General features: G+C 36.2%; 1 protein-coding gene across 4 annotated transcripts in view; it reads right to left on the bottom strand.

Moving 5' to 3' along the window:
* LOC101248395 (chaperone protein ClpB4, mitochondrial) overlaps window positions 1-25,704 on the bottom strand; it is a 45,933-nt gene extending 20,229 nt beyond the window's left edge. For 2 of the 4 annotated variants that reach the window (XM_010323592.4, XM_069299048.1), the window contains exons 1-7: window positions 25,205-25,704; window positions 24,105-24,323; window positions 23,794-24,031; window positions 23,128-23,323; window positions 9,627-9,681; window positions 8,784-8,934; window positions 7,813-8,121 (exon numbers count right to left, since the gene is read on the bottom strand). In XM_010323592.4, the coding sequence (XP_010321894.1) occupies window positions 7,813-8,121; window positions 8,784-8,934; window positions 9,627-9,681; window positions 23,128-23,323; window positions 23,794-24,031; window positions 24,105-24,323; window positions 25,205-25,444 (1,408 nt within the window). In that variant the 5' untranslated portion in view covers window positions 25,445-25,704. Of the gene's footprint in view, window positions 1-7,812; window positions 8,122-8,783; window positions 8,935-9,626; window positions 9,682-23,127; window positions 23,324-23,793; window positions 24,035-24,104; window positions 24,324-25,204 lie in introns of all 4 variants that reach the window. The other 2 variants (XM_010323590.4, XM_010323591.4) reach the window with 2 other exon arrangements.
* Window positions 25,705-26,173: the final 469 nt, after the last annotated feature.

Below are 26,173 nucleotides of genomic sequence, written 5' to 3'. Positions count from 1 at the left end.
CTCCACCCCTAAAAAAACTTTAGAACTTCTTAAATTTAACCAGCACACCCCACCCCCACCCCGAGCTCAACGCCTCAAAAATTATTATTTTTTTAACTGCTCCTACCCACCCCTCCACATGCCCACCCTCAACCCCAACGCCCCAAAAAGTGAATTTATTTTTTAAAAGAAACTAAATTTATATTTTTACTACTTCGATCTCACCACCACCACCACCCCACCCCTTACTAGTGAACACCTACCCTCAACCAGCCCCTTCCCAATCCAATTTTTTCCCTTATCCTACCCATCCCTACCCAACCACTTGCGCCTTAAAAATTATTGATGTAACATTTCTTTCTTTTATAAATGAGTCTCTTTTACCCATTTTACCCATTTAACCTCCCACTTTTAAGTGGATAATATGAGTTTGACTCGTTTTTTACCCATTTTAATGAGTCGGCACCCAACTCATTTAAGATGGGTACCTATGTAAATTACCCATTTTCCATCCCTACTTGAGGCTGTCAGGATAAAAACACCTCAAGTAAGTCTTCAATGTACTGTTTACCACCTTTGTGTGGCCATCAGTCCTCCAAGGATAGTACGTTGTTTATCTTTGCAACTACACACTTGAGTTTTTCAGTGTGAACTCCGGCCAAAAGGAACTCAGGAACACAGGATTGTCACTTATCATAATAATTGGCATACCATGCAACTTAAAGACACAAACTAAGAAGCACTCGGCCCCCGTTCGGCCCTGTTTGAGAAGTGTATGGGTGTTGTAGGCTCAGGAGGTGTGCATACTTGCTAAGTCTATCCACCACAACCAAGATAACATCCTTACCATGAGACTTAGGAAGGCTTTCAATAAAATCCACGCATATGTCAATCCAATCACCGTAAGGAATAAGAAGAGGCTGCAACAGACCTGGGGAAGTTGTTGTATCATACTTTTGTCTCTGGCATATATCACACTCGTGAATGGAAGTCTCTGACATCTTGAATTAGTGATTTCCAATGGATTAATGATTGCAATCTACATATACTGACGTCCATGCCAGAATGGCCTCCTTAAGGCACTATGCTAGAGTTCCATTATAGTCCTCCATTGTGGATCATCACCTCCAACCAATCCACCCTCCCACCTCAGCTGATTATCGCACCAAGAACACCATCCCACCTCAGCTAATTATCGCACCAAGAGCACTATCCCACCTCAGTTGATTATTGCACCAAGAACAGGATTTAAATAGCTCAACTTGCAGTTACTCAATTGCCAACACCAAGGCAGGATCAATCAACCAAGTATTAGGATTTAAATAGCTTAACTTGCAGTTTCTCAATTGCCAACGCCAATGCAAGATCAAATAACCAAGTATTCTTTGTCTAGAGGTATAAGTATCATGATAAGGAAGGAAATGGCCAAAACCTCAGCATCATGCACATTCTGAATAAGGCACTAACAGCCATATTTTCAGATCCCTTTTGTATTTTTAAATTAGGTCTTAAGCCTAACTCACACCTCAAAAGCTAGCTCAAAAGAAAGGAGGATTTCTCAAGCATTATAAGGAGTACACCCATCTCATTAATCACCAATGTGGGACTTTTTGCGTTTAACACGCCACCTCACTTAGCAACTTTTGACCAACCTCACACCCAGTGCTTAGCATCTGGTGGGTGGACATTTTCTCGGCAATTTGTTAACAAGATCATTGTATAAGTGTATTTACACGTACCAGGCGCCTATCTTTTTGGGCCTCAACATCGGTGAAATGGGCTATGCTTCAATACCATGTTAAATTAGATCTTAAGCCTAACTCACCCCAAAAGTTAGCTCAAAGGGAGTAGGACAGCTCAGGCCTTTAGAACGAGTACCCATTTCATTAACCACCAATGTGAGACTTTTTGCTTTGACAATATTCAATGGAGAAGTCAAAAGCCCCATCAATTTTGAGATGCCAGAAACCTGAAAGTCTATGAATTTGCTGCCCTAGGAGATGTTTCAATGCCTTCTAATCAGTCCTAACAACAAGGTGGTAACCGAACAGAAAATGAGACCACTTTCGTACAACAAAAATCGATGCCAACAGTTCTCTATCATACACGGACAAAACCTGGTGTCTAGAAGCAAAGGGGGTTTGCATCAAAAACAGCACAGTACCCTTTCAACCAGCATCTGTCCCCACAATGAAAAGTTGGGAGTACTCTGGAATAGCCAATAACCTGGGGAAGCCGTTGCATCATACTAATGTCTCTGACATATATCACACTTATGAAGTCTCTGACATCTTGAATGACTGATTTCCAATGGAACAAGGACTGCAATTTCATATAGTGGCATTCATGCCAGAATGCCCCGTTGAGGATACTATCTATGCTAGAGTTCCATGATAGTCCTCCTCAACAGTGGATCATCATCACCTGCATCTACCCTTCCACCTCAACTGATTATTGCACCAAGTATAGTATTTACATGGCTGAACCTGCAGTTCGTCAATTACCAACTGCAAGGCAGGCTCAGTCAACCAAGTTTGCTTAATCTTGAGGTAGAAGTCAATCATGTGTAAAGAAATGATTTAAAAGTTCAGCATCAAGGCATTAGTAGCCTTATTCTCAAACCCCTTTTTGTATTCAATGGTGGACGCAAAAGCCATAATTTTGAAATGCCAGCATCTGCAAGTCTATGAATTGCTGCTCTAGGAGATTTTCGATGCCTTCAGATCAGTCCTAACAATGAAGTGCTTGCTCAGCAGAAAATAAGACCGCCTTTTAGGCGTCCTCCTTCATATCACATCAAATCTAGTATATCATTAGAGACTAAGCACATTGAGATTAATTGTCACTTTGCCAGAAAAAAGATGCTCTCCAAAGATATCCTTCCAAAATTTGTAAAGTCAAGTGATTAACTTGCAGACATTTTCACTACATTCCCCAGTAATCCTCATAATAGTTACGTATGTAGTAAGTTCGGTACAAATAACTTCTATGCACCAACTTGAGGAAGCGGAATGGGGTGGGTGGGTGTTAGAATAGGAATAGAAATATGAATTGTATCTAGTACTCTACTTGAAGAAGGATTGTCATGTTTGTCTTTAAATAGGCTCAATGTAGTTATGTAGACACAATTCGATAATTTTTTCCCAAGTCTTTATTTCTTACAAGGTAGTTGACAACAGCTGCTACATCATTAGATTTTTTAACCAGTCACTAGCTTTACTTTTACTAAAATATTTTCCAGATACTACTCTACAACTTGAACAATGATTGGTAAATTCCTACTATTCTAATATTTCTTGAAATATATAGCACAAATCATACAACAATTTTCATGTTAACATGTCCACTTTAGCTCCAGTATTTATTAGGAGTCTACCATTCCTTCCAAAGATTATATAACAATAGAGAATATGAATCTCAATTTTTTTTCTTTTTCTTTTTGTCTTATTACTTCAGATAGTTTACAAGGATCATGTATAGAGTATGCTACTATCTTCTTTAATCGTACCTTAAGGTTTACAACCACACCACCCAAACCCACCCCACCCCACCCAGATCTTTATTTATCAGGTTGATTTGATTTTCCCTCCCCATCCCACACCTTAATGACATGTTCTGATTCCACTCAGCAAAAGAAAACACCAAACACAATTCTCTAATAAAACTTACCAAGTTTTCAAAAACAAAATGAACTACTCTATATAAACTTATCAAGTTTTCAGAAATTAAATTTTTTGAAGAAAGACCTTGTTACCTGGAACAAGGAGGTCTTGGCAATCAAAATTCCAGAAGCAGTAAAGCCATGGATGATCTTTTGCTGACAGAACAAACAACTGAAGGAAGGGTCCGGTCTAAGGTCGAAAAGAACAAAATTTTGCAATTACAACTAGAGATTCAACAATTAGCAAAGGCAGAGGAAACCTCTTGGATACAAAAATCGCGGTGTCTATGGTTAAAAGAGGGGGATAGGAACACAGAACACTTTCAAAGAATAGCCAACTCCCACATGAGATACAACCACATTGACAGATTGCTGGTAGGAAATGACCTCATTGAAGGAAAAGAGCAGGTGAAAGAGGTAATTCTTGACTTCTACCAAGAGTTATACTATGAAAACAAATCATGGAGGCCTACTACTTCTTTTGAGGGTCTAGGTTGTTTGAGTTCTGAAGAGAAGACTACTTTGGAGCAAACCTTTGAAGAAGAAGAAATATTGACTGCAATCAACTCATGTGCCCCAGACAAAAGTCCAGGGCCAAATGGCTTCTCGATGGGGTTTTATCAGAAGTACTGGGGAATTATCAAGCAAGATATTTTGGGTACGCTCAATCACTTCCACAACAATTGCCACATGGTGAAATCTTTTAATGCCTCTTTTATTGCGCTTGTCCCTAAAAAGAAAGGTGTGATAGAACTTAAGAATTTTAGGCCTATCAGTCATATTGGTAGTGTGAACAAAATTTTGGCCAAAGTGCTCTCAGAAAGGCTAAAAAAGGTGATTGGGAATCTAGTCTCTGGTTTTCAGATTCTTTTGTTCAGGGAAGGCAAATCACTGATGCAACACTTATTGCCAATGAAGTTCTAGATTGGAAGCTGAAAAGTGGTACTCTATGTCTGCTTTTTAAACTTGATATTGAGAAGGCGTTTGATAAATTGAGTTGGTTCTTCCTTATTTCAATCCTAAAGCGATGTATTGGATGGCGAGAGGTGACAAAAGGCGACAAGGGCCTGCCTCGACTTGCTCGCCGCTCGCCTTTCAGAATCGAGGCGCCAATTAATACCAAAAATCAAAAATTTTAAATGAATATATAAATATCCAAAATCTTAATAGCAATGACATATATTAGCAAACATTTCAACCCAAAAACTAATAGTAGATATTAAAAGTCTAGAACTTGAATGAACCAATAATTCAAAATACTCTATTAAATAGTGTAGAACTAAATTAAGTAGGGAAGAAATAACTATAGAAAAATTAGACTATTTTTTTTAAAAAAATAAAGGCAGTGAGCAGCAGAGGACTAACATATAACAAAAGAACAAAGCACTCAATTCACACTTCACCACCAGTCTACCACTAAAAATAGAGGTCTGAAAAATAGAGCAGCATAGTCGTACTTCTAAAAAAAAAGAAGAAGAAGAAAAGAAGGGAAGAAGTAGAAGAGAAGAAGAGATTCGCACAGCTCTCCAGGTGTTGTACTTGAACAGCAGTCGCGTAAGTCGTACATAAACAGCAGCGTCGCGATTTGCGAAGGCCGTGTAAGTCTCTAGGGGTTGCGACTTGCGAAATATGAGGAGAAGAGGAGGAGAATAGTTGCAACGCCTAATCTGAGGTGAGTTTGCAAAAGTACACCAAAAAAACCCTAATTTTGGCTTTTAACTATTAAATCTGACTTTTTTATAAAGAAAATACTAAAAAGGCAACGCCAATTGCATCACCACGTCACGTCGCCAGTCACCTTTTTGATTGCCATGTCACGCCTTTTTGAATTCACTACGCCTCACTGGAAATAGGCGGAAAGGCCTTGCCTCGCCATGTCTCGTCGCCAAAGGCGAAATGCAATCGCCTTTAAGGACACTAATCCTAAGGCAAATGGGATTTGGAGAGAAATAGATTAGGTGGATCAAGTATAGCTTCTCCACCATAAAGTATTTTGTACTAGTGAATAGAAGACCTGTGGGTTTTTCCTCTCCCGATAGAGGCATCAGGCAAGGGGACCCCTTATCTCCCTTCCTTTTTATTCTGGCTAATATGGAGAGTTTGCGTAGGATGTTGGAGAAGGCTAAACAACTTCAATGGATATAAGTCTTTTTGAGGTGGGCAATGGTTATGGTCCACCAGTCTCGATCTCACATCTTTTAACATCTTTTATTTGCTGATGACACTTTTTTCTGTGGGGCTAAGAAATCTCAAGTGCAATATCTAGTCTTACCCTCATGCTCTTAGAAGCGTTGTCAAGGTCTCCACATCAACATGTCCAAGAGCACAATATACCTTGTACATGAGGTCCTCGATCTTGAAGATATGGCAGATATCATGTGTAGCCCTACTGGCTCCTTTCCTACCACCTGCTTGGGTATGCCTTTGGGTGCCATGAAAGATCATCTCAAGTTTGGTTGGAATATGATTGTTGAAAAGTTTGAGAGAAGGTTAGCCTCCTGGCAACAATAATACCTCTCTCTAGGGGGGAGATTAACACTCACCAATAGTAAATTGGACAACATTCCCGCCTATTTTATGTCCTTACTCCTTATGCCAACTCAGGTGAAACAACGACTTGACAAAATCAGGAGAGACTTCCTCTAGAAAGGCAACAAGAAGGACCACAAAATTCACCTTGTTAAATGGGCCAAAGTCACTTTGCCAAAACAATATGGACTTGGCCTTACATAACAAGTGTATGCTATTGAAGTGGCACTGGAGATACAATCAAGAGGCAACTGGCTTGTGGAAGGAAGTGATCCAAGCAAAGTGTGGTGGTGATAGTCATAGGTGCTCTAATAAAGTAAGTACCTCTTGTGCTACGGGGGTCTGGAGAGATATAAGGAAACTGTGGGAAATATTCTTCAGTGATGCCTCACTTATGGTGGAAAATGGGGTACATATTCAGTTTTGAAAGATATTTGGCTAGGAGACACTCCTCTAATGAATGTTTTTTCCAAACATTTTCGCGATTGCATCTCATCCACACTCAACCAACTCGCAGTACAGGGAAGAGTGTGTGGAATCTGATCCTAAGGAGAAATCTTAATGATTGGGAGTTGGAAGAGGTTTTTAGCCTTATGGCCACCATTCAAATAGTCAACGCAGGGACAAACTTATCTGGAGACATAGCAGGGACTGATCCCACTTAGTTAAAGCATGCTACCAACCAACAAAGCTCCAAGAAGACCTTAATTGATCAATGGCCATGGAAATTAATCTGGAGAACTAAATTACCACCTAAAGTTATTTGTTTTAGTTGGATTACTCTAAAAGACTCTTGTTTGACTCAGAATAATCTCATGAGGAGGAAATTCCAAATAGTCTACAGATGCTACATGTGCTCGTGCAACTCAGAATCCATTATCACTTGTTCCTTCATTGCACAGTTGCAAAAGGCCTATGGAACATCTTCTCACTTATTGGACTCACTTCGGCCATGCCAAGATCATCGAGAGAGGCCTTTGTGTGTTGGAGTTCCTGGAAAGTTGGGAAGTCCATCAAGCGGATCTGGTCTTTGGTTCCAGCCTGTATTTTGTGGTGATTATGATGGAGAGGAACAGAAGATGTTTTGATGGCACCCCAACTCCCATCTCTACCTTTAAAGATGTTTGATTACTCTTTTTGGTTGGGTTAGTCTCTCTCCTGTACTTGGAGTCGATTCTTACCTAGAATTTATCAGCTCCATAGATCTCTGTTGTTAGATGTTTAGATAGCTTCTTTTTTTTTCGCCTTTTTGGGAGCTGATATTTCTTTCTTTTGTAATCTGTGCATCTGCTCGATCTTTTAATGACATTCTTCTTACTTCATCAAAAGAAACTACTCTATTGAAAATAATATATTCAAGTACTGACGGTAGAAATAGTACCAATAACCAAAGGAAAAAGAAAAACTGTAGCATTATAATATTACTGCTAACAGAGCAGATTACTGTTGTCAAGGTGAGCAATCTCTAAGCTTATAAAAAATTTACAGGAGGATGATAAATGCTTTGAAGAAAAGGGACTAACAGGACATCAAGGGACCTCAGTAGTTACTGCTGTCAAGGTGAGAAACATTCACAAGGATCTCATAGGAACCCAATGGAAGCATATAAGACAACTTGCAGTTATAATGATAAGTTAGCGTACCTTTATCCGGCAAAAATCGCTCAGTAATATATCGATCTGCAAGAACTGCAGCTGACACAAGAGCACTGTCTGATATTTTAACGCCATGATGCAGCTCATATCGTTCACGCAATCCACGGAGGATAGAAATTGTATCTTCCACAGAAGGTTGGCCACAATATACTTGTTGAAATCTACGCTCTAGAGCAGGGTCCTTCTCAATGTACTTCCTATATTCATTCAAAGTGGTTGCTCCAATACATCTAAGTTCACCCCGACCAAGCATGGGTTTCAACAAATTCCCTGCATCCATGGCCCCGCTAGTAGCTCCTAAAACCAACGGAAACAAGCACAATTTTTAGAATAAAACATATCATCAAGTTTTAACCAAGTAATATTCACTAAATTAGTTGATATATAAGCCCAGCTACAATCAGAAGCTATATCTTGGGTATCAAGATGCCTTCTTCTCTACCCGGCCGCTTACATAAAGAACATTATCAATCATTTTTTATCAGCTTTATGATATGATAACAAAAAAAACAAACCTGGTTCAATCATTTCCAAAGTCCAGGACCAAATTAACAGGATGATAATTGAAGGATTTCTACGGTCCAAGCTCAATCCAAAAGTTAATCACCTAAAACATAATTGGTGAAGCAACAGGGCTTTTGACTTCACTAGAGTCCAGACCTAGTATTCCCTAATGACATCACATGAACTACTACGAAATTTATATTGCTTAAGAATAATTAAGCAAGGAGAAAAATCATCCAACAGAAAGAGAAAGCCACCACTTGTTGTCCATAATCTTGATATTTGAAAACAGAGAAGTAGCTTGAGCCAGCACTTTTCAACATAGAAATTTATAAATAGACAATAGAGAAATGATCGTTCAGAGAAAGATTACAGTTGAAGAAGTTAATAAACATTCAGTAGAAATAAACAACTTCATTCACGGGTAGATAGAAAGTAAAAATAATATACTAAACCTGCACCAACTACAGTGTGTATCTCATCAATAAACAATATAATCTGCCCATTGGATGCAGAGACTTCCTTTAAAACAGCTTTCAACCTCTCCTCAAAATCTCCACGGTACTTTGCACCAGCAAGCAAGGCACCCATATCGAGAGATATCAACTAAATAAAATGAAAAGAACACGAATAAGAGTACAGTATTAGCACTTGAAAGACTATAATCCTTATAGACAATTAGAGAATGAGGTTATTCGTATCCTTTTCCTCCTATCCCTCAGAGAGTGAGGGGTTGGGTGAAAGACCAGCTTATGAAGCGGACTAGCTTAGTTGATTAAAATTTAGTCTACTTTTAAGTGCAGGTGTGATGCATATTTTCTCAGTATCAAACTCGATTGGAAATCACTCCCAGAAATTATTAAGACAATATGTAACTTTGCCATGCTGGTTCAGTTGAGTAAGAACTGCATCAACTGTCTTAAACCGACTTGCATCTTCAACAGAAAATTATGTACCAATACTGGGAGAGCTAAAAGAAACCAAGATATTTTTGTCATAAAAATATCACTGCAACAAGAGAGACATCACCTTTTTTCAGTAAACAACAGCTTAAGGCAGGCCCATACTTTTCAATAGAAGAGCAGCAATTTTCAACTAATCATTTATTCTTCAAATCAAGATATTTCCAAACAAAAAAAATAGAAGAAAAAGCAATCTGACTAACACTGCAAATGCCATATTCCAAGCTTTTCACATACACAATCACTTGATTAAACTCATGCAAAGAGATATTCTTGCTGTCCTTCACACAATAATATAAATTCAATTAAATTAAGCAATGAGAAAGAAGTTATAACCTTCCGATTCATCAAAGGTTCAGGAACATCTCCACGTACTATCCTTTGAGCTAACCTGCAAGGTAAGAAAGCAAATCATCCTGATGTTTGAGTGTCATGTAGATTTGGCTGATACCATCTTTCACCTCTTTTCGGCTTTTTTGGAGGACTTCTTTTAATGATTGAAGACTGTGTAAAAATAAAAAAAGAATCAAAGTAATTATAAGCTAGCATTGCCTAGGCTCATTTTATCTTAATAAGAGAAATGTATAATATTTTATATGACATTTTTGGTGCTTCCTTATGCATCTGTAAGAGAACAATTAGTTTTCTTATCCTTCACATAAAGTAATTATTTACCTTATACCACTAGACTAAAAACCCTTCATTTAAAACACTCATTATGTCAATAAGCAGTACTATGTCTTCTTTTTCACATGATAAAAGAATCTCTTCCATCTTAATAGAGACTCGATTATTTATGGCATTCTCCATTTTAGACTTTATTAGCTAAGGTTGGGAATGTCTTAGTTGTTTATTGTGTGGTTCACTCAACACAGGAATGTTGGGTGCTTTCAAGATTTAACGTAAATTGGGTCTTGACAAATTTAGGATTTTTTCAGAATAGAGATTTTCTACAGTTTACATTGATATACAAATCTCTTAACAACACTAAGAGCTCCTGGTAAGCACAAAATGTAAGAGTAATAGCGACGAACCTTCAACTCTAACGAATTAGCATTGCACAAGTTTGATCAATTGCTTTTAATGTTGTATATTCATAACCAAAATCTAGTTATTACATAAATAATAAATAAAGAAATTTATAAAATCTAGTTATATTTGTTGAAAATGTAGGTGTTTTTAGATTCGTTCCCATGTAGTTTTAGATCTACTCAAACAATTTTAAGAGCTTCAACCATCATAGCATCAACAATAAGCCAACACACTTGAAAGGCCTACAAAAGACATAACTGAGTGAGGCAATCTCTCATTGTACTGTCAATGTGTGCTACTTGCACCTTCATTTGGATGCAATCATTTTCGTCTTGTATGTATACCTTCATCTGACACCACATATTTACTATGTTCGTCTTGTCAATTTGGTGGGTCTGAGAAATTAACACGGAAGAAAAGAGAGGGTGGAAATTGCTAATAGATAGACCCTACACCTCTATTTATTTATATAGAATGAATATAATGAACCTATTCACACTCCTCCTGTAGGACATGTGACACTAATATTTACAAGTTATTCAAAATAGGGTCTTAATGGTCAAGCATTTACTCCCATTTAATCCAGTTTAATCTAACCAACCCATTGACCTTACATTCCACTTATGTATATATCTTGTAAAATTAGGTTTTGGGCCTAATTCAACCCCCAAAAGTTTAGTTCAAAGGGAGGAGAATTGTCCAAACCTTATAAGGAGTCCACCCATCTCATTAACCACCAATGTGGGACTTTTGTCATTCTTTAGCATATCTCATCATCACAAAGCATTTAATGGGGGGTCCGTCTAAATATTGTGTTACATCTTCAGCTTTCATGTTATTTATTTAGAAGATTTGAGTTTCGATATCTGATTATTATTTTTTTGTATTTAGCATCACTATCCTATCTAACCCAACTTCAACTTCATTATTCTGAGGCTAAACTTGAAATGCATATCTTCTATTTTACTTTTACAAATTGTAAAATTCCTTATACTTTACCATTCTTGTCTATAATTGCAACTAGTTTATCAAACAACAAAATATCATTTGCAATTAGCATATATTGTAAAACTTATTTTATATATGATTGAATAAATCATTACGTAAACAGCACAAGAAAGTGTGGGCTTAGCACAGATCCCTAGCAAGGAAGCACTGTTACAAAAGAACAACTGTACATCTCCAACCACTATTGAATCAGTTGTGACCCCTCCCCCCTCTTTTATACACATCATATATGGTACTTGTATATTTGAGTAGGATAACCCAAAAGGGTTGTAGTTTATTCACTACAAAAAAAATTGGAAATGTTAAAATAGGAATATGTATACACAACGAATAGGAATAGAGTATTCAACCTGGTAAAGGATTGTATTATAGTGGATATAAATAGAATATCTATATAATAATGTAAATACACAATTCAATAATAGTTTTTAATGTTTCTCACATGATATCACAACATCGGCGAAAAAATTCAAGAAAAAAACTAGTTATTTTGCGTCAGTTTTCCTCAACCGTTATCACTAACATATGTCATCTTTTATTTTATGGATGTTGTGCAAAACCAACACCATCACAAGGATTGAAAAGCTCAAGCAACCAAAACCCAATCAACACCATTGGAAAACGTCACCTCACATACTCTAATGCACCCATTCCAACAAGATCTGGGTCATGCACCGATGAGTAAGGGTTGTTCCTGTTTTTTTCTGTTTTTTTTTTGCTAGGGTCGTCTAGCCATTCCAACCAGACTTTTACAGTTTTGAACAAACCCAATCATCGAAATTAAGGTTCCAGCGATATCCAAGTTGTTTCGGATGAGATCTCGATTTCTAAACAACCACGTCCGTATAATAAAGTATTTCTTATTGTTCTCAAGTGAAATTTTGCAAAAATATCTTTTGGATGTGATAATTCTGGTTCCAAAAATACGAAAACTGAAAGTTCAAACCCACCACTAATTCAGCCATTAATAGAAAGTTCAAACTATGTAGTTAGGCTTCCTCAGTTGAATTGAGGTGCAAAGGTCAAGGTGGATCACTTGACCAACAATGTTATGTAGTACATGAAAAGGAAAAGTCTAGAGAGAAAGATGCAAAAGCTAAAGCACAATTGGACAAAGCGAAAACTCAATTATGTAGTCTCCTATGGCACTCTATCAATTATTTTGCCCATTCCAGACATGGTATTCAATTTTGAGAAAAGAAATGTGCTTTATACACTAACAACATATATCGATTCCATGAAAGCATATATCAAATGACCAACTTAAAGAGACAAAATTTTGATGTCTACTTACTTGGATAGGTCTACTTACTTGGATAGGTATGTGCAAAAATGATTGCAAATGTGGAAAAACAACACAGGTAGACATAATTTCTAGTTCTTACACTTGTTGGACTTCCTATTGGTTCAGTGTGTGATCAGAGCAAGACCTCTTCAACGTATTAATATGTTAGGAGAAACTTGCTCTGATATCAATTGATGAATAGTATGAGTCCACTACATGTCAGGGAACCACTACTAAAAACAAAAGGTAACCAACTAAAAAACAATAAATAAAGAATACACAATGTTTACAAAGATAGCTAGTCGTACAATTCCAATAGATGAATTATTCTCTCTTCTACTTCATCTTGTTGTGCCTCCCTGTCACAAAGTAGTTTCATCACCCACTATTCTCGCATCTCAAGTCATAAAAAACAAACATATTAGTCATGGAGAATTGAAGAAGAGGCCATTTTTGGAAACCTCAATTCAAATGTAATTAATGTCATAAACTTGGACACACATGTGACATCTGTTATGTTTTGCATAGTCCACCACCTATTGATGTGTAAGACAACGAAAATGACCTAGGTTAACAAGAGCCTAACATCATTGTACTGATGTTCTAAGGTCCTTAATATGTCTAATATATGGTATATAGGCAGTACTTAAAATATTAAAGGTGTTGGAAGTCAAACGTCAAGGGACGACCAAGACGTTTGACGACTAAATCACCTAAATGTCTAAAATGTGGTTCTATGTGTTTGTGCATGTTTCTTGGTGTTTTAAGGTTCTTAATTGAGTTAATATAGCATGTATAGTCAGTGGTTAAAGTTTTAGGAAGTTTGGAGATCAAGCGACCAAGAACGTTCATGACGTTCAAAAGATATGCTTTGAGTCAACCTTGTACGTCTAGGTGAGTTTCGTCGAGTTTTACGTGTTTGTTTTGGATGAAAGTCATGTGAGAGGTGTTAAACTTGTAAACAATCGTATTTGGGTTGGAAACGTCTGGGAAATCATCCCCAAGGACCATTTAAGGGTCCTTGAGAAAGGACCCAAAACTGTTGGCATGGCAGTCCCAGGCAGACGCCAAATGACAGAGCAGTTCACGCCAATCGTGGCTGTGACGCCCCGTCAAAGGGTGTCGTCGATGGGGACTTAACCATGGGCGAGGGACGGAAGCTTGGCCAGCTACTGTAGCCAATTACGGAGGGCTTTGACACTCCGTCATGGTTGTGAAGCCCCGTCAAGGGCAGGCGTCGCACACACTGCCTTCCTGCGCAGGCTGCTGCCAAGTCAAGGGGTGAATTGGTAAATTCACCCCACTTCTAAATTAAGTCATGGATGGTTTATTAGGGTCTTTTGAGTATTTTAATTGAGTATATAAAGGGTAATCACATGGAAGACCTCATTCTTCAAAATCATAAAACCAAAACACTTAGAAAATATTCCAAAACCTCCATTGAAGTCCAACTTGAAGAGGCAGCTTGGTGAGGGGTTTTTTGTCGAAATTCTTCATCAAAGTGAAGAATTATCATCCTTGAGGTATAGCTTTTGATCCTTGAAACTCGTTTCATCAAGGAACCCAAACCTCAACATGTTTTTCAAAGTTTTCTAAAGTAAATTGTCAAATTTCATGATTCTACCATGGGTTCTAGCATAAATGATTTCTAAACATTGAATTATGATCTAATTGATATTGTATTGATGATTTCAATCTAATTACCTATGAACCCATGGATTTTGATAAACCCTAGTTTTGACTATAATGCGGGTTACTTGATATTAAGCTAATAATGATGAATTGTTACGTAGTTATTTATGGGCTTTCTAATGATATAAGAATTATATTCAATTGTTATCTAATTGATTTTAGATTGCTAAACCTAGATTGAATTGATAGAGATTTCATTGGATTTTATAATTAGAAGCAATGTTGGTTACGGCATGGGTAAGGGCCTTGTGATGTTGAATTGGATGATTTAGTATTGAATTGAAGTGTGGATAAGGGAATGAAGGTATATTGCTCGGATTTTTTTAATTTGATATTAGTTATACTTCGATTCTATTGTAATTGATATGGTCCACTTATGGTGGTGGTGTTATGTGTTTCACTTGCAATTGACGTGGCCTTGTCGGCATTACTTTATGCAATATTATGAGCATGGCCTTATTGGCAACTACTTGAAGTTATGTGGCTATTTGTGTAGTTTGATTATGTGAAGCATGACGTTATCTATCTACATGTGAAGTTATATAGTCATATATGTATTCTTCTAGTTATGTTGCCTTAAGTGATCATGTTAGACTTTGACTTGACATTATGAGTATAGTGTCAGGTTAAGTCTTGGTTATTTCTAATTGAATTTATGAGTGTATTTGGAGTATATTAATGATGTTATGATGGCATATATGATGACTTGAAGATGTTAGGTTGTTTTAGAGGTGTTTCTAAAATGACTTGCATTATGAGTTAAAAGTGAAGTAGGTGATGTCTTGTCTTGATTGACTTGTATCTCTTGATTGATATATATATGATTATGAATATGTGATGTTTTGATTTGGGGTGTTAGAACTCTTAGTTTTGAATGTATGAATGATATGTGACTTTAAATGATGATATGACAGTCTATTATGTGAAAACCTTCACTTAAGGGTAAGGTTAAGAATGATTGAAGTGTAAGCCGTAATGATATCCTTCAAAGTAAAGGACTGATGGACCTAAGGTTAGTTGGTTGGAACGGCATCATATTAATCCTTAGGAAAGTCATCATGAACTTCTTGTCTATCTACATGTGAAGTTATATAGTCATATATGTATTCTTCTAGTTATGTTGCCTTAAGTGATCATGTTAGACTTTGACTTGACATTATGAGTATAGTGTTAGGTTAAGTCTTGGTTATTTCTAATTGACTTTATGAGTGTATGTGGAGTATATTAATGATGTTATGATGGCATATATGATGACTTGAAGATGTTAGGTTGTTTTAGAGGTGTTTCTAGAATGACTTGCATTATGAGTTAAAAGTGAAGTAGGTGATGTCTTGTCTTGATTGACTTGTATCTCTTGATTGATATATATATGATTATGAATATGTGGTATTTTGATTTAGGGTGTTAGAACTCTTAGTTTTGAATGTATGAATGATATGTGACTTTAAATGATGATATGACAGTCTATTATGTGAAAACCTTCACTTAAGGGTAAGGTTAAGAATGATTGAAGTGTAAGCCGTAATGATATCCTTCAAAGTAAAGGAATGATGGACCTAAGGTTAGTTGGTTGGAACGGCATCATATTAGTCCTTGGGAAAGTCATCATGAACTTCTTGTCTATCTACATGTGAATTTATATAGTCATATATGTATTCTTCTAGTTATGTTGCCTTAAGTGATCATGTTAGACTTTGACTTAACATTATGAGCATAGTGTTAGGTTAAGTCTTGGTTATTTCTAATTGACTCTATGAGTGTATGTGGAGTATATTAATGATGTTATGATGGCATATATGATGACTTGAAGATGTTAGGTTGTTTTAGAGGTGTTTCTAGAATGACTTGCATTATGAGTTAAAAGTGAAGTAGGTGATGTCTTGTTTTGATTGACTTATATCTCTTGATTGATATATATATGATTATGAATATGTGATGTTTTGATTTAGGGTGTTAGAACTCTTAGTTTTGAATGTATGAATGATATGTGACTTTAAATGATGATATGACAGTCTATTACGTGAAAACCTTCACTTAAGGGTAAGGTTAAGAATGATTGAAGTGTAAGCGTAATGATCTCCTTCAAAGTAAAGGAATGATGGACCTAAGGTTAGTTGGTTGGAACGGCATCATATTAATCCTTGGGAAAGTCATCATGAACTTCTTGTCGCCATTGTGAGGTAGCCCTAGCGGACCTTCCTTGGTAGGATAAATGTGATTGGGTTATGAACTAGTTATGGAACCCTTTTATGTGAACCTAATGTATGAATTACTCAATGAGAACAAAGGCTAGCACCAAGTGAGTATGGTAAGGAAAAGTAGTTCTAGTTAAGTATGAGACTAGAATACAAAGAAGCCCTTCATATTCCTTAACCATGTGCCTACATGGGATGTGTCCAAGTTCTACCACTGGCAAATAGAACAACCACATCGGAGTAGGATAGAACTCTGAATTCCATGTCTTGCTATCATGGTCTTTGTCGATTATTGCCTATTCTCATCATATGGAATACCTATTAGCATTTGAGGAGATTACGGAGTTTAGGTGGTTGTATGGGACGCTATCTAAACTTGCAGAATAGACTTTGAAAGTGTTATGTGGAGTTCCTAGGTCTTGTTCAAGACCATTATTTGAATGTCCTTTATGTGATGTATGAGTCTTAATGAACTAATGAACTAATGAATTATGTTAAGGAGTATGTAAATTAATGAGTACCTAATCTAAAGTGACTTAAGGATTTCTCAGCTAAAGTGTAAAGAGGGCATAGGGGATGATCTCTTCATGTCTCGTCTTTGGAAGTCTTGAGTATGACTCTAGTTAGGGAAGTTTGTTGATTTTGTGGACAAGATCTAAGCCTTAGGTAGTCTTAAGGACTATTTAGGTAATCTTGGAGAGGTCAGTATGGACGTTATCTTCTCGATTTACTTAAGTAGGTATGTTGATAGCCTTTGGAAAGAGAATGTGATATCATCTATATGTTGGTGATTTATGTGAGCATGATTCTATCTTAGGGAGTCTATTGGATCTCTTAAGCGTGTGTGTAAGGGATTGTATGGCGATCGCTTCACAACTCACTCAAGTGAGACTTAAGAGTTCACCTCTGGTAGAAGAATCTTACCTGATGTTTATGATTGCTATGTTAGTGTGTATGTGAATCATTGAAGTTAATCTTAAGGGTCGTTTAGGCACATCTAGAGAAGGTGTATGAGCGGTCTCTTGTGTGACTTAAGTGAATCTTAGGATGACTTTAAGTGAGGAAATTACATGCTAGAAGTATCTTATGTGTTTCTAAATTGATTTATGATGTTATCATGATTATAAATGAAAAGATGCATATTTCCAATGAAGTCCGTCTTCATTATTTTTTTGCATAAGTCATACTTAGTACATGTGGTTGTACTACTCCATGCTATCTATATAGTTCTTGGTAGGTGAGGAGCTTTGAGAAGTGAAGACTTGGACTTGGAAGATCGTTCAAGAGAAGTTCAACTGTGTTCTCACTTGACTCAAGGGCATATATGTCTTTTATGTTTTCATTCAAAGTATTGTAATAGACTAAGTATTTCTATATTCGTATTTTGAAGTATGGGTCGAGTCAAGTATTCTTGTGTCTTAAGATGATGAGATTGAGACTTAGTATTTCCTATTACTTTTATATGAAAGAGATTTTGAAGACTATATTATGTTTTATGAAAAATTTTAATTTCGCACTACTTTTCACTATGCATATGCAATGAATGATATGAAAGAGGCTTGTCTAAGAACTCCGAGAGTTCAACGACGTCGTGCCACAATCTGAGATTGTGCCCTAACTTCTAGGGTGTGGTTTCGGGTTGTGACATGATGATCCTATTGTTTTAAATAAATATAACGAGTTCTTTCAAAATTGGACAAGTAAGCAAACATCTCCACAAGTAGCACATGTCGCTCAGCCTAATAAACCATCAAATAATGCTCAAACGAAATATGACGAGTTCCTTCTGTATCAAACAAGTAAGCAAAAGTCTCAACAAATAGCTTCGGTTGCTTAACTTCATGTTTCTATTGCGAGTGATTTTGCTTATGTTTCACAATCTAGTACTCTTGGATCATGGGTCAAGGATCTTCAGCAATAAATCATTTTTGTCTAATATTGTTTATTTATAGTCTCGTCCTGCTATTACTCTAGACTCAATTCTTTACGTCCCTCATTCTCCTTTTAATCTAGCCACATTGTGGCATAACATCTTTCATCATTTTTTCTCATGCAAGACTGCAATCTGGGATAAATGATTGACACAAGACATGATTACAACAACCTTACTATCTTATCTCTTCAAATTCTTTCACATCATGCTCTTTGACATATCCTCCAAATTTCAGGTGTCTAGTTTATTTAGATTAGATTGTGACTCTTGCCAACTGGGGTACACACATGAGCTACATTTTCACATAGTACTGAGAGTCGTTCAAAGCATGTTTTTACATTAGGTCATTCTGATATTTGGATCCTAGTAAAGTTAGTTCAACAAGAGAATATCATAATTTTGTTAGTTTCATTGATGATTATTCAAGATGCAATAGGATTTTCTTAATGAATGGATTTTAAGTTTTTTGTGCTGAAAATAGAAGCACATGCTTAACTCATGACTTAGCGCCAAGGAAAGATAAATTAGCCCCTCGTGCGCTCAGAAATTACTCTCAAGTTCAAAGAGGGTATTGCTTTTATTCAGTCAAACGTCATTGATACATTATGTCCGCTAATGTCATATTCTTTGAGTCTTAACCTTACAATACATCTTCTAATCATCTTAATTTCTCCGAGGTCTTGCATGTACGGACCACTGGGGAATCTACAATTACTGTTACATCTCAAGTTATAGTGCCATCACTCCTAACTTACCATCCTCGTCTGCATCCAACACTAGTCCCAAATGACTCATGTCATGTGTCGGACCTTGCTCCGGTTATGGACTTGCCTTATCCAAGACAACCAACTACACTTCAAAAAAGATATACGATCCACTCAATGTTAACGCACGTCATATATTCTTTAGTTATCATCATCTATCAACACCTCATTATCGTTTTGTATCAGTTTTGTCCTCTAATTCCATTCTTAAGACCACAAATGAAGCAATTTCTCATTTGGATGGAGGTAAGCTATGATAGACGAAATGTTAACATGTTTACTTTCCATATGAGTGGTACTTGGGAGCTTGTCTCCATTCGTGTAGGTAAATCTATTATTGGTTGCCATTGGGTTTATAGCGTCAAAATTGGTCCAAATAGTCAAGTTGAATGGCTTGATGCTCGCCTGGTTGCCAAAGTGTATACTTAGATCTTTGGGCAAGGTTATAGCGACACTATCACTCTCATGGCTAAAAATAGCATATGCTCATCTTTTTCTATGGTTGTCGTTCGTCAATAGCCTTTTCATTAGTGGGACATAGGTTGCATGGTAAGCTTGAGAAAGAAATTTCTATGGAGTAACTAGTTGATTTTGTTGCTAAGGCGAGTTAAGTAGCCTTGAATGTTGATAGCATAAGTCACTCTATAGCCTGAAATAATCTCCTCGAGCTTGGTTTGAAAAGTTCAACATAGTAATTCGAGTGTTTTGCATGACTCATAGTGGAGCTAATCACTCTATGTTTCAACATTCTACACCAAATCTATATATTTATTTGCTTATTTACGTTGATGATATCATTGTCACCGACAATAATCAAGATGGTATAACTAATTTGAAGCAACATCTTTTTCAATAGATAGACTGAAGTATATCTAGGTCTTAAGGTTGCTCCATCTAGATTAAGTATTGTTATTTCATATCGCAACTATGCCTTGGACTTCCTAGAGAAGACAAGAATAATGGGATGAAGACCCATTGCCACTCCAATGGATTCGCATGTTAAGCTTCCTCGCAGATTAAAGGAGACACTCGGTAATTATTAAAGATATAGATGGCTCGTAGGAAAGCTGAACTATCTCAATTCTTACCCCCGACATTTTTTTCATGCAAGTGATGTAAGACAGTTTGACTTCCCCTAGTGATAGTCATTGAGATGTAGTTGTTGGTATTTTGTGATATGTAAAGTCCGCTCTTGGTAAATGACTACTCTTTAAGGATCAAGGCCATGAGCATATCACCGAATATACAAACATGATTGGGCAAGATCACCCTCTAACAGAGATTCTACAATCGGATAATCTGTTTTAATAAGAAGTAATTTAGTGTCATGATCGATCTAATGTAGAAGAGAAATATCAGGCATAGTTGTAACAACTTGTGAGCTACTTTCAATCAAATTGAACTAAAATTTTGAGAAACCGATCACATGAAACTTAGTGTAACAGTCAAACGGTCCTTCATAACACATCAACTCCAATGTTCCATGAGAGGACTACGCACATAGATTGATTCACTTTGTCAAAGAAAGATACTCTCATGAGATATTGTTACAAAAATTTTGAAGTCAAGTGATCAACTTGCAAACATCTTCGCCAAGTCCCTCATCTTCCTCGTATTAATTACATTTGTAACAATCTAGGTACATATAATTCATATGCACCATCTTGAGGGGGTAGTGTTAGAATACAAACGGGTATATATAATCCTAGTTATAATAGGAACAGAAATAGAATATAGTATCTTAATTGGTAAAGGATTGTGTTATATCATCTAAAAGTACAATTTGTGTAATAACGTCAATACAAGTTCAATAATATGATTTTCCAATATTTATCATTGGGATTGTCCCACATTTCATGCCAACCTATTATATTAGGTCTCTAGGTTGAAACAAAAAATACCTCCATTTTCAATATACTTAAGTGTATCTAGGTTGAAGCAAAAAATACCTCCATTTTCAATATACTTAAGTATCTATTTAGAAATACCCAATTCCGCCAAACAGTTACTTCAGTTTTTCTCATAAGATAAAACAAACTAGAATTTCATATCTTGAGATAAATAAGTTACAACTACAGCAACTAATGTAATTAAAAAAAATATCGAGTACTTCTGGGAACATACAAACCACAAAGGCTAAATCTAAAATCATAGTAGTAACAAGTAACAACTAAAAGACGAACATAATTTTGGAAATGTTAGAACATGAAAAGGTTTACACAATCCTATTAGAATAGGAATAGGTTTATACAATCCTATTAGAATAGGAATATGTTTATACAATCATATTTAGAATAGAATAAGAATAGTAAATAGTTGGATTGTAAAGGATTATATTGTGGAGTCTATAAATAGAATCTCAATGTAACAACGTCGATACAACAACAATTCAATAATATTTTTTTTTCCAATATTTCTGAAATGGTATCAGTGTCTCTAAGATCTTAATAGAAAATCAAAGAGTTCCCGTTGTCGATTAGTGCCTATTACCCAAATATGTCTCGCTCATCTGGCCAATAATTATGTTAACAAAAGTGACATCAATAATATATCCATGAACCCCATTTTTAAGGAAAGAACACTCCGCCAAAAAGGTCATCGTGCGTCAAGTTTTGATGACTTTCTAAGACTGCTTTGTGTCAACCCCATATCAGCCAATATTGTGTAGCGCCATCTTTCCAATAACTACTTTTTCATATTTAATTTTTTTGATACCGTGCAATCTTTTCGATGACTGATTTTTTCATATTTAATTTGTTTAGCACTTCTTCATCATTCCGGTGACTTTTTTTTGCATTTGCATAGCACCGTGCATCTCTCCGGACTATTTTTCATTTTAAATTTGCGTAGTACCGCGAATTTTTCTAAACTACTTTCTCATATATGAGTTGCATAGCACCGTGTGTCTTTTTCGGTGACTCCTCGAATTTGATTTCCTTAGTTCCATCTGTCTTTCCGATGACATCTCAAATTGTATCGGGTTGTGCTATCATTCCGACCCTACCCCGATAATCTCTTTTTCAGAATGGTCGTGTCGCTATTCCGACCCTACCCGTGTTATTTCTCTTCTTGAATAGGGTCGTGCCATCATTCCAACCCTACCTACCCATACAATTTTATTTCTTAGATTGTGAACACTTTTAGCCATAATACTAATACTCCAGCATATGAGTGCATCAAAAGATCATTTCAAGAAACAAAAGTAATTGACATTCAGAAATTAAGCTATCAAAAGCACGTCTCCATTAAACAAAAGCCAGATACCTAAAATAATGCATATAATAGACGATGTGAGCAATGCTACCAATTGCATTTAACCCCCAATACTAGCAACGTTGCAGACTATACTATCTTGAACCTATGTAAAAGAAAAACAATACGATACAAGGCTTTACAAGCTACCACAATTTTGGCATTCTATTAGTTAAAAAGAAAATCAACGTCATCCGAAGGGCTTTGCCACCTCAATACTTATAAGCAAAGGGAGTTGACATAAAACTCAATGATTCCCTAATTCTGCAACATAAAGGTCCTAAGTAAGAAGTGTGATAACCATATTCCTTTACCTCACAACTATTCATTAAAGATGAACACAAGGAACCATGGAAACAGGAAAGATGATAATTATTTCAGATAATGACATAATTACTAATTTTCAACAAATCCATATAACATATCCGGAGCCATCTCACAATACAATCAGTCAACAGTACGGACATATTGTCCAGAAACTATATAAACAAGCAATAAGTTCTCGTGTAAGTCCCTCAGAGAGTCTGCCAAATAGCACATACCTCCCTCAGCTAATAGTCATGCATTTTCAGTAATGTTTTCGGGTGTTATCAACTGAAACAGGATACCACACAAATGTAAAGAAAAACATACGCATACATCACACAGTGAGACCAAAAAAGTCTAGAGATCATACCCTTCAGCAATTGCAGTTTTCCCCACTCCAGGCTCACCAATAATTACAGGATTGTTCTTTGTCCTCCGACTTAATATGTGGATGCAGCGCCGTATTTCATCATCTCTTCCTATTACCGGGTCAAGTTTACCACGTCTGGCAAGTTCAGTTAAGTCATTTCCATATCTATCCAGTGCCTCATATTTTCCCTCTGGGTCTGGAAAGAGTTAAGATAATATGTATTAGCAGAAACCAGAAAAATGAGTGACACCTCAAAGCACTGTCATCGGCAACTCCAGTATCAAGTAGAAGACAATAACAAAGCAAGGGCACAAAGAGCATTACATATTACATCATGTTATTAAGGTTCTACCACACATAACAAACATTTTCGAGTCGAAAGTCTAAAGTCCATATGGATGGAGTATTATACCAGCTACTAGGAATTATTTTATTAGGCATGTATTTTATGAAATAAAATGAGCTTTAACTATCTTACAAGACATCATTGTCAACAAACAAAATTGATTGCAAAAGAAAATCCAACCCAATCAATCAAAGTAAGGATCGTCTTATATTGTGATGAAGTTGGATAACTAGACTATACCACCCAACTAGATTGAATGATATCAGAAGAGACAGGACTACAAAACTTGAAGCTATACATAAACACATGCATATACATACTCGGATCAGTTACTCTCTGACTTCCACGAATAGCATTTACAACATCCTTCAAAGCCTCCTCTGTAAGCTTGAGATCTCTAAATAACTTTTGACCAAATCTTTTGTCTGAAAAAAAAGCTAGCAACATATGTTCCACAGACATATAAGAATCTTCCATTGCCTTCTTATGCTTCTTCGTAGTCTCTAGGAGGGAACTAAGATGTGAACCCATTATTGGGCCACTAGTATCACCTACAACCTGCTAGAAAGAAGATCTGATGGTTCTATTCAAATAACTTGCAGAATTCACAATAAGCCTCCATTTTTCATACCTTCGGTTGCTGAGATATAAAATTATTTGTTTCTTGCAGTACTGATGTGTTGTCCAACCCAGCCTTCGTGAATATCCTTCGAGCCAACCCATCCTTCTGCTCCAAAAGAGCTTTCATTAAGTGCTCAGTCTCAACTACTTGTTGCTTGTTGGTCCGTGCTGCTTCTACAGCACCAACAATAGCGTCAAGAGCCATCTCTGTGTAGTCCGTATTATTGATCTGCTAAATCTTCATATAAATTAATTTAGGAAACAACCAAACAATATGGCAGAACAATCTGAAATTAGCCAAAATTAATAAGCAATCATCAAGCAAACTAAAAGAGAATTGACAAATGGCATAATAGTTTAGATACATATCTACAATCAGGTTACTTCTAATATTAGACAATGCCTAGGAGATCAATGAACCCTAATTAAAAAGGCTGTTTTTATCTGCAGACCCACTTAGTATTTTGTACCATCTAACATCGAAGCTTCCTTGTTTAAAAGGATATAACATAGTTGAGGAGGCAGATTTACTTTCATTCACACCATTGCTTCTTTGCATCAATACGTAAAACACTAGAGCAGCTTTTATGGAAACACCACTGTTGTCAAATGATTGTCAAATGAAATGCACAGCCGGAAAAAAGAAGCAAACTGACAGCATCAAATAAAACAACCATCACACAAGTCTATACAGAATGGGAGAAATGCAGAGTGGGTGCTCCACCAAATTGTTAAACAACTGACAATAGGATATCAAATTCTATGTGTGCCTACAAATGGGAAATGGTTAAATATGTACCACTATAATAATAATAATTTGCATACATAGAAGTTCATAAAACAGTCTTCTCAGGTCCTAGTATCAGTAAAACTCAAGCACTCTATACTTGTAGTAAAACCAACAATATTTAAGGCCTCCGCTCTCTTAAAGTTATCTCTCTAGGTACAGTTCCAAAACACGATCAAATAAGAAAACTGTGTTCGGACTGGCACTATGTACAGGAGGATTAAATTTCAATAAGCAGCTAAAGCTGAATAAAGGAGCTTATGCATTCAATTGAAGTTAATTGAACAAAGAAATGAGTGGTATTACGAAGACGAAAACCGTGCCTGTTCAGAGCTAGCAGTGGAGTATGAGCGTAAGAAAATCTTGGCAAACAAGTCATAATTCCTCCAAACATTAGAATTGGCCGCACTTCTTTCTGCAATAACAAACCCATTGCAAAGCGGTGCGGTGCTGCCGCCAAGTATTCTATTCTCAGAGAGACGAGAGACTGCTGGACGAGACTGAGACAGTACGCGGGAACGAGACGCCTTAAGGGCCGCGAGAGCAGACCTACGTGTCGCCATGCTCTTCCTTTTTCTTCCTTACGGCAATTCTTATGTGCAAATGGGGTTTCGTCTGGCGATTGTACAAATGGGGTTTTACTGAACGCTGAGACAAATAAACTGAAGCTTCGGGAACAAGGGACAAACAAATTGTAACCAGAAGAGTGTAGAATGTTCCTAACTTCCTGTAAAGTAAACCGGAAGCTTGGAGAAGGAGCGAAAACAAATTGAAAGTAATAGCTTTTTTACTAATTATTATTTGTACTAGGTAAATTTACTGCGTGAATTTATGAAGATTTGATACTATAAATATTTTTGAGTGGCTATAAAATTGTTAATAATGTTTTATTTAAAAATAAAATAATTTTTTTTTAAATTTTAAAACAAAAAAGATTTGATTCTAAATTTTTATGTATGTTGTTATGAATTTATCATTTTATTGTAGTTACTCATCACCAAAGTCTTTAAAATATATATATATATATATATATATATATATATAATTATTTCATTGTATATACTATATTTGTATCTTAAAAAATTAGTACAAACGTTTTATTAATCAATTGCGATAGTTTTTGTCCCATTATATACCTCTACATAAAAAATATAAATATTATACATCTTATATAATTAGTAGTGTACTTGATAAGTTAATTAATATTTAAAAGGACATCTCTTGGAGTTCAATGAAATAACATACTTCGCTCAAATAATTTGGATTAAGTGATGTCTTAGCAAGTCCCTTAT

The sequence above is a fragment of the Solanum lycopersicum genome, chromosome 6 (assembly GCF_036512215.1).
Source record: "Solanum lycopersicum chromosome 6, SLM_r2.1".
Taxonomy (NCBI): domain Eukaryota; kingdom Viridiplantae; phylum Streptophyta; class Magnoliopsida; order Solanales; family Solanaceae; genus Solanum; species Solanum lycopersicum.
Note: the sequence above shows the minus strand (reverse complement) of the source record. Positions and strands in the feature narration are given on the sequence as shown.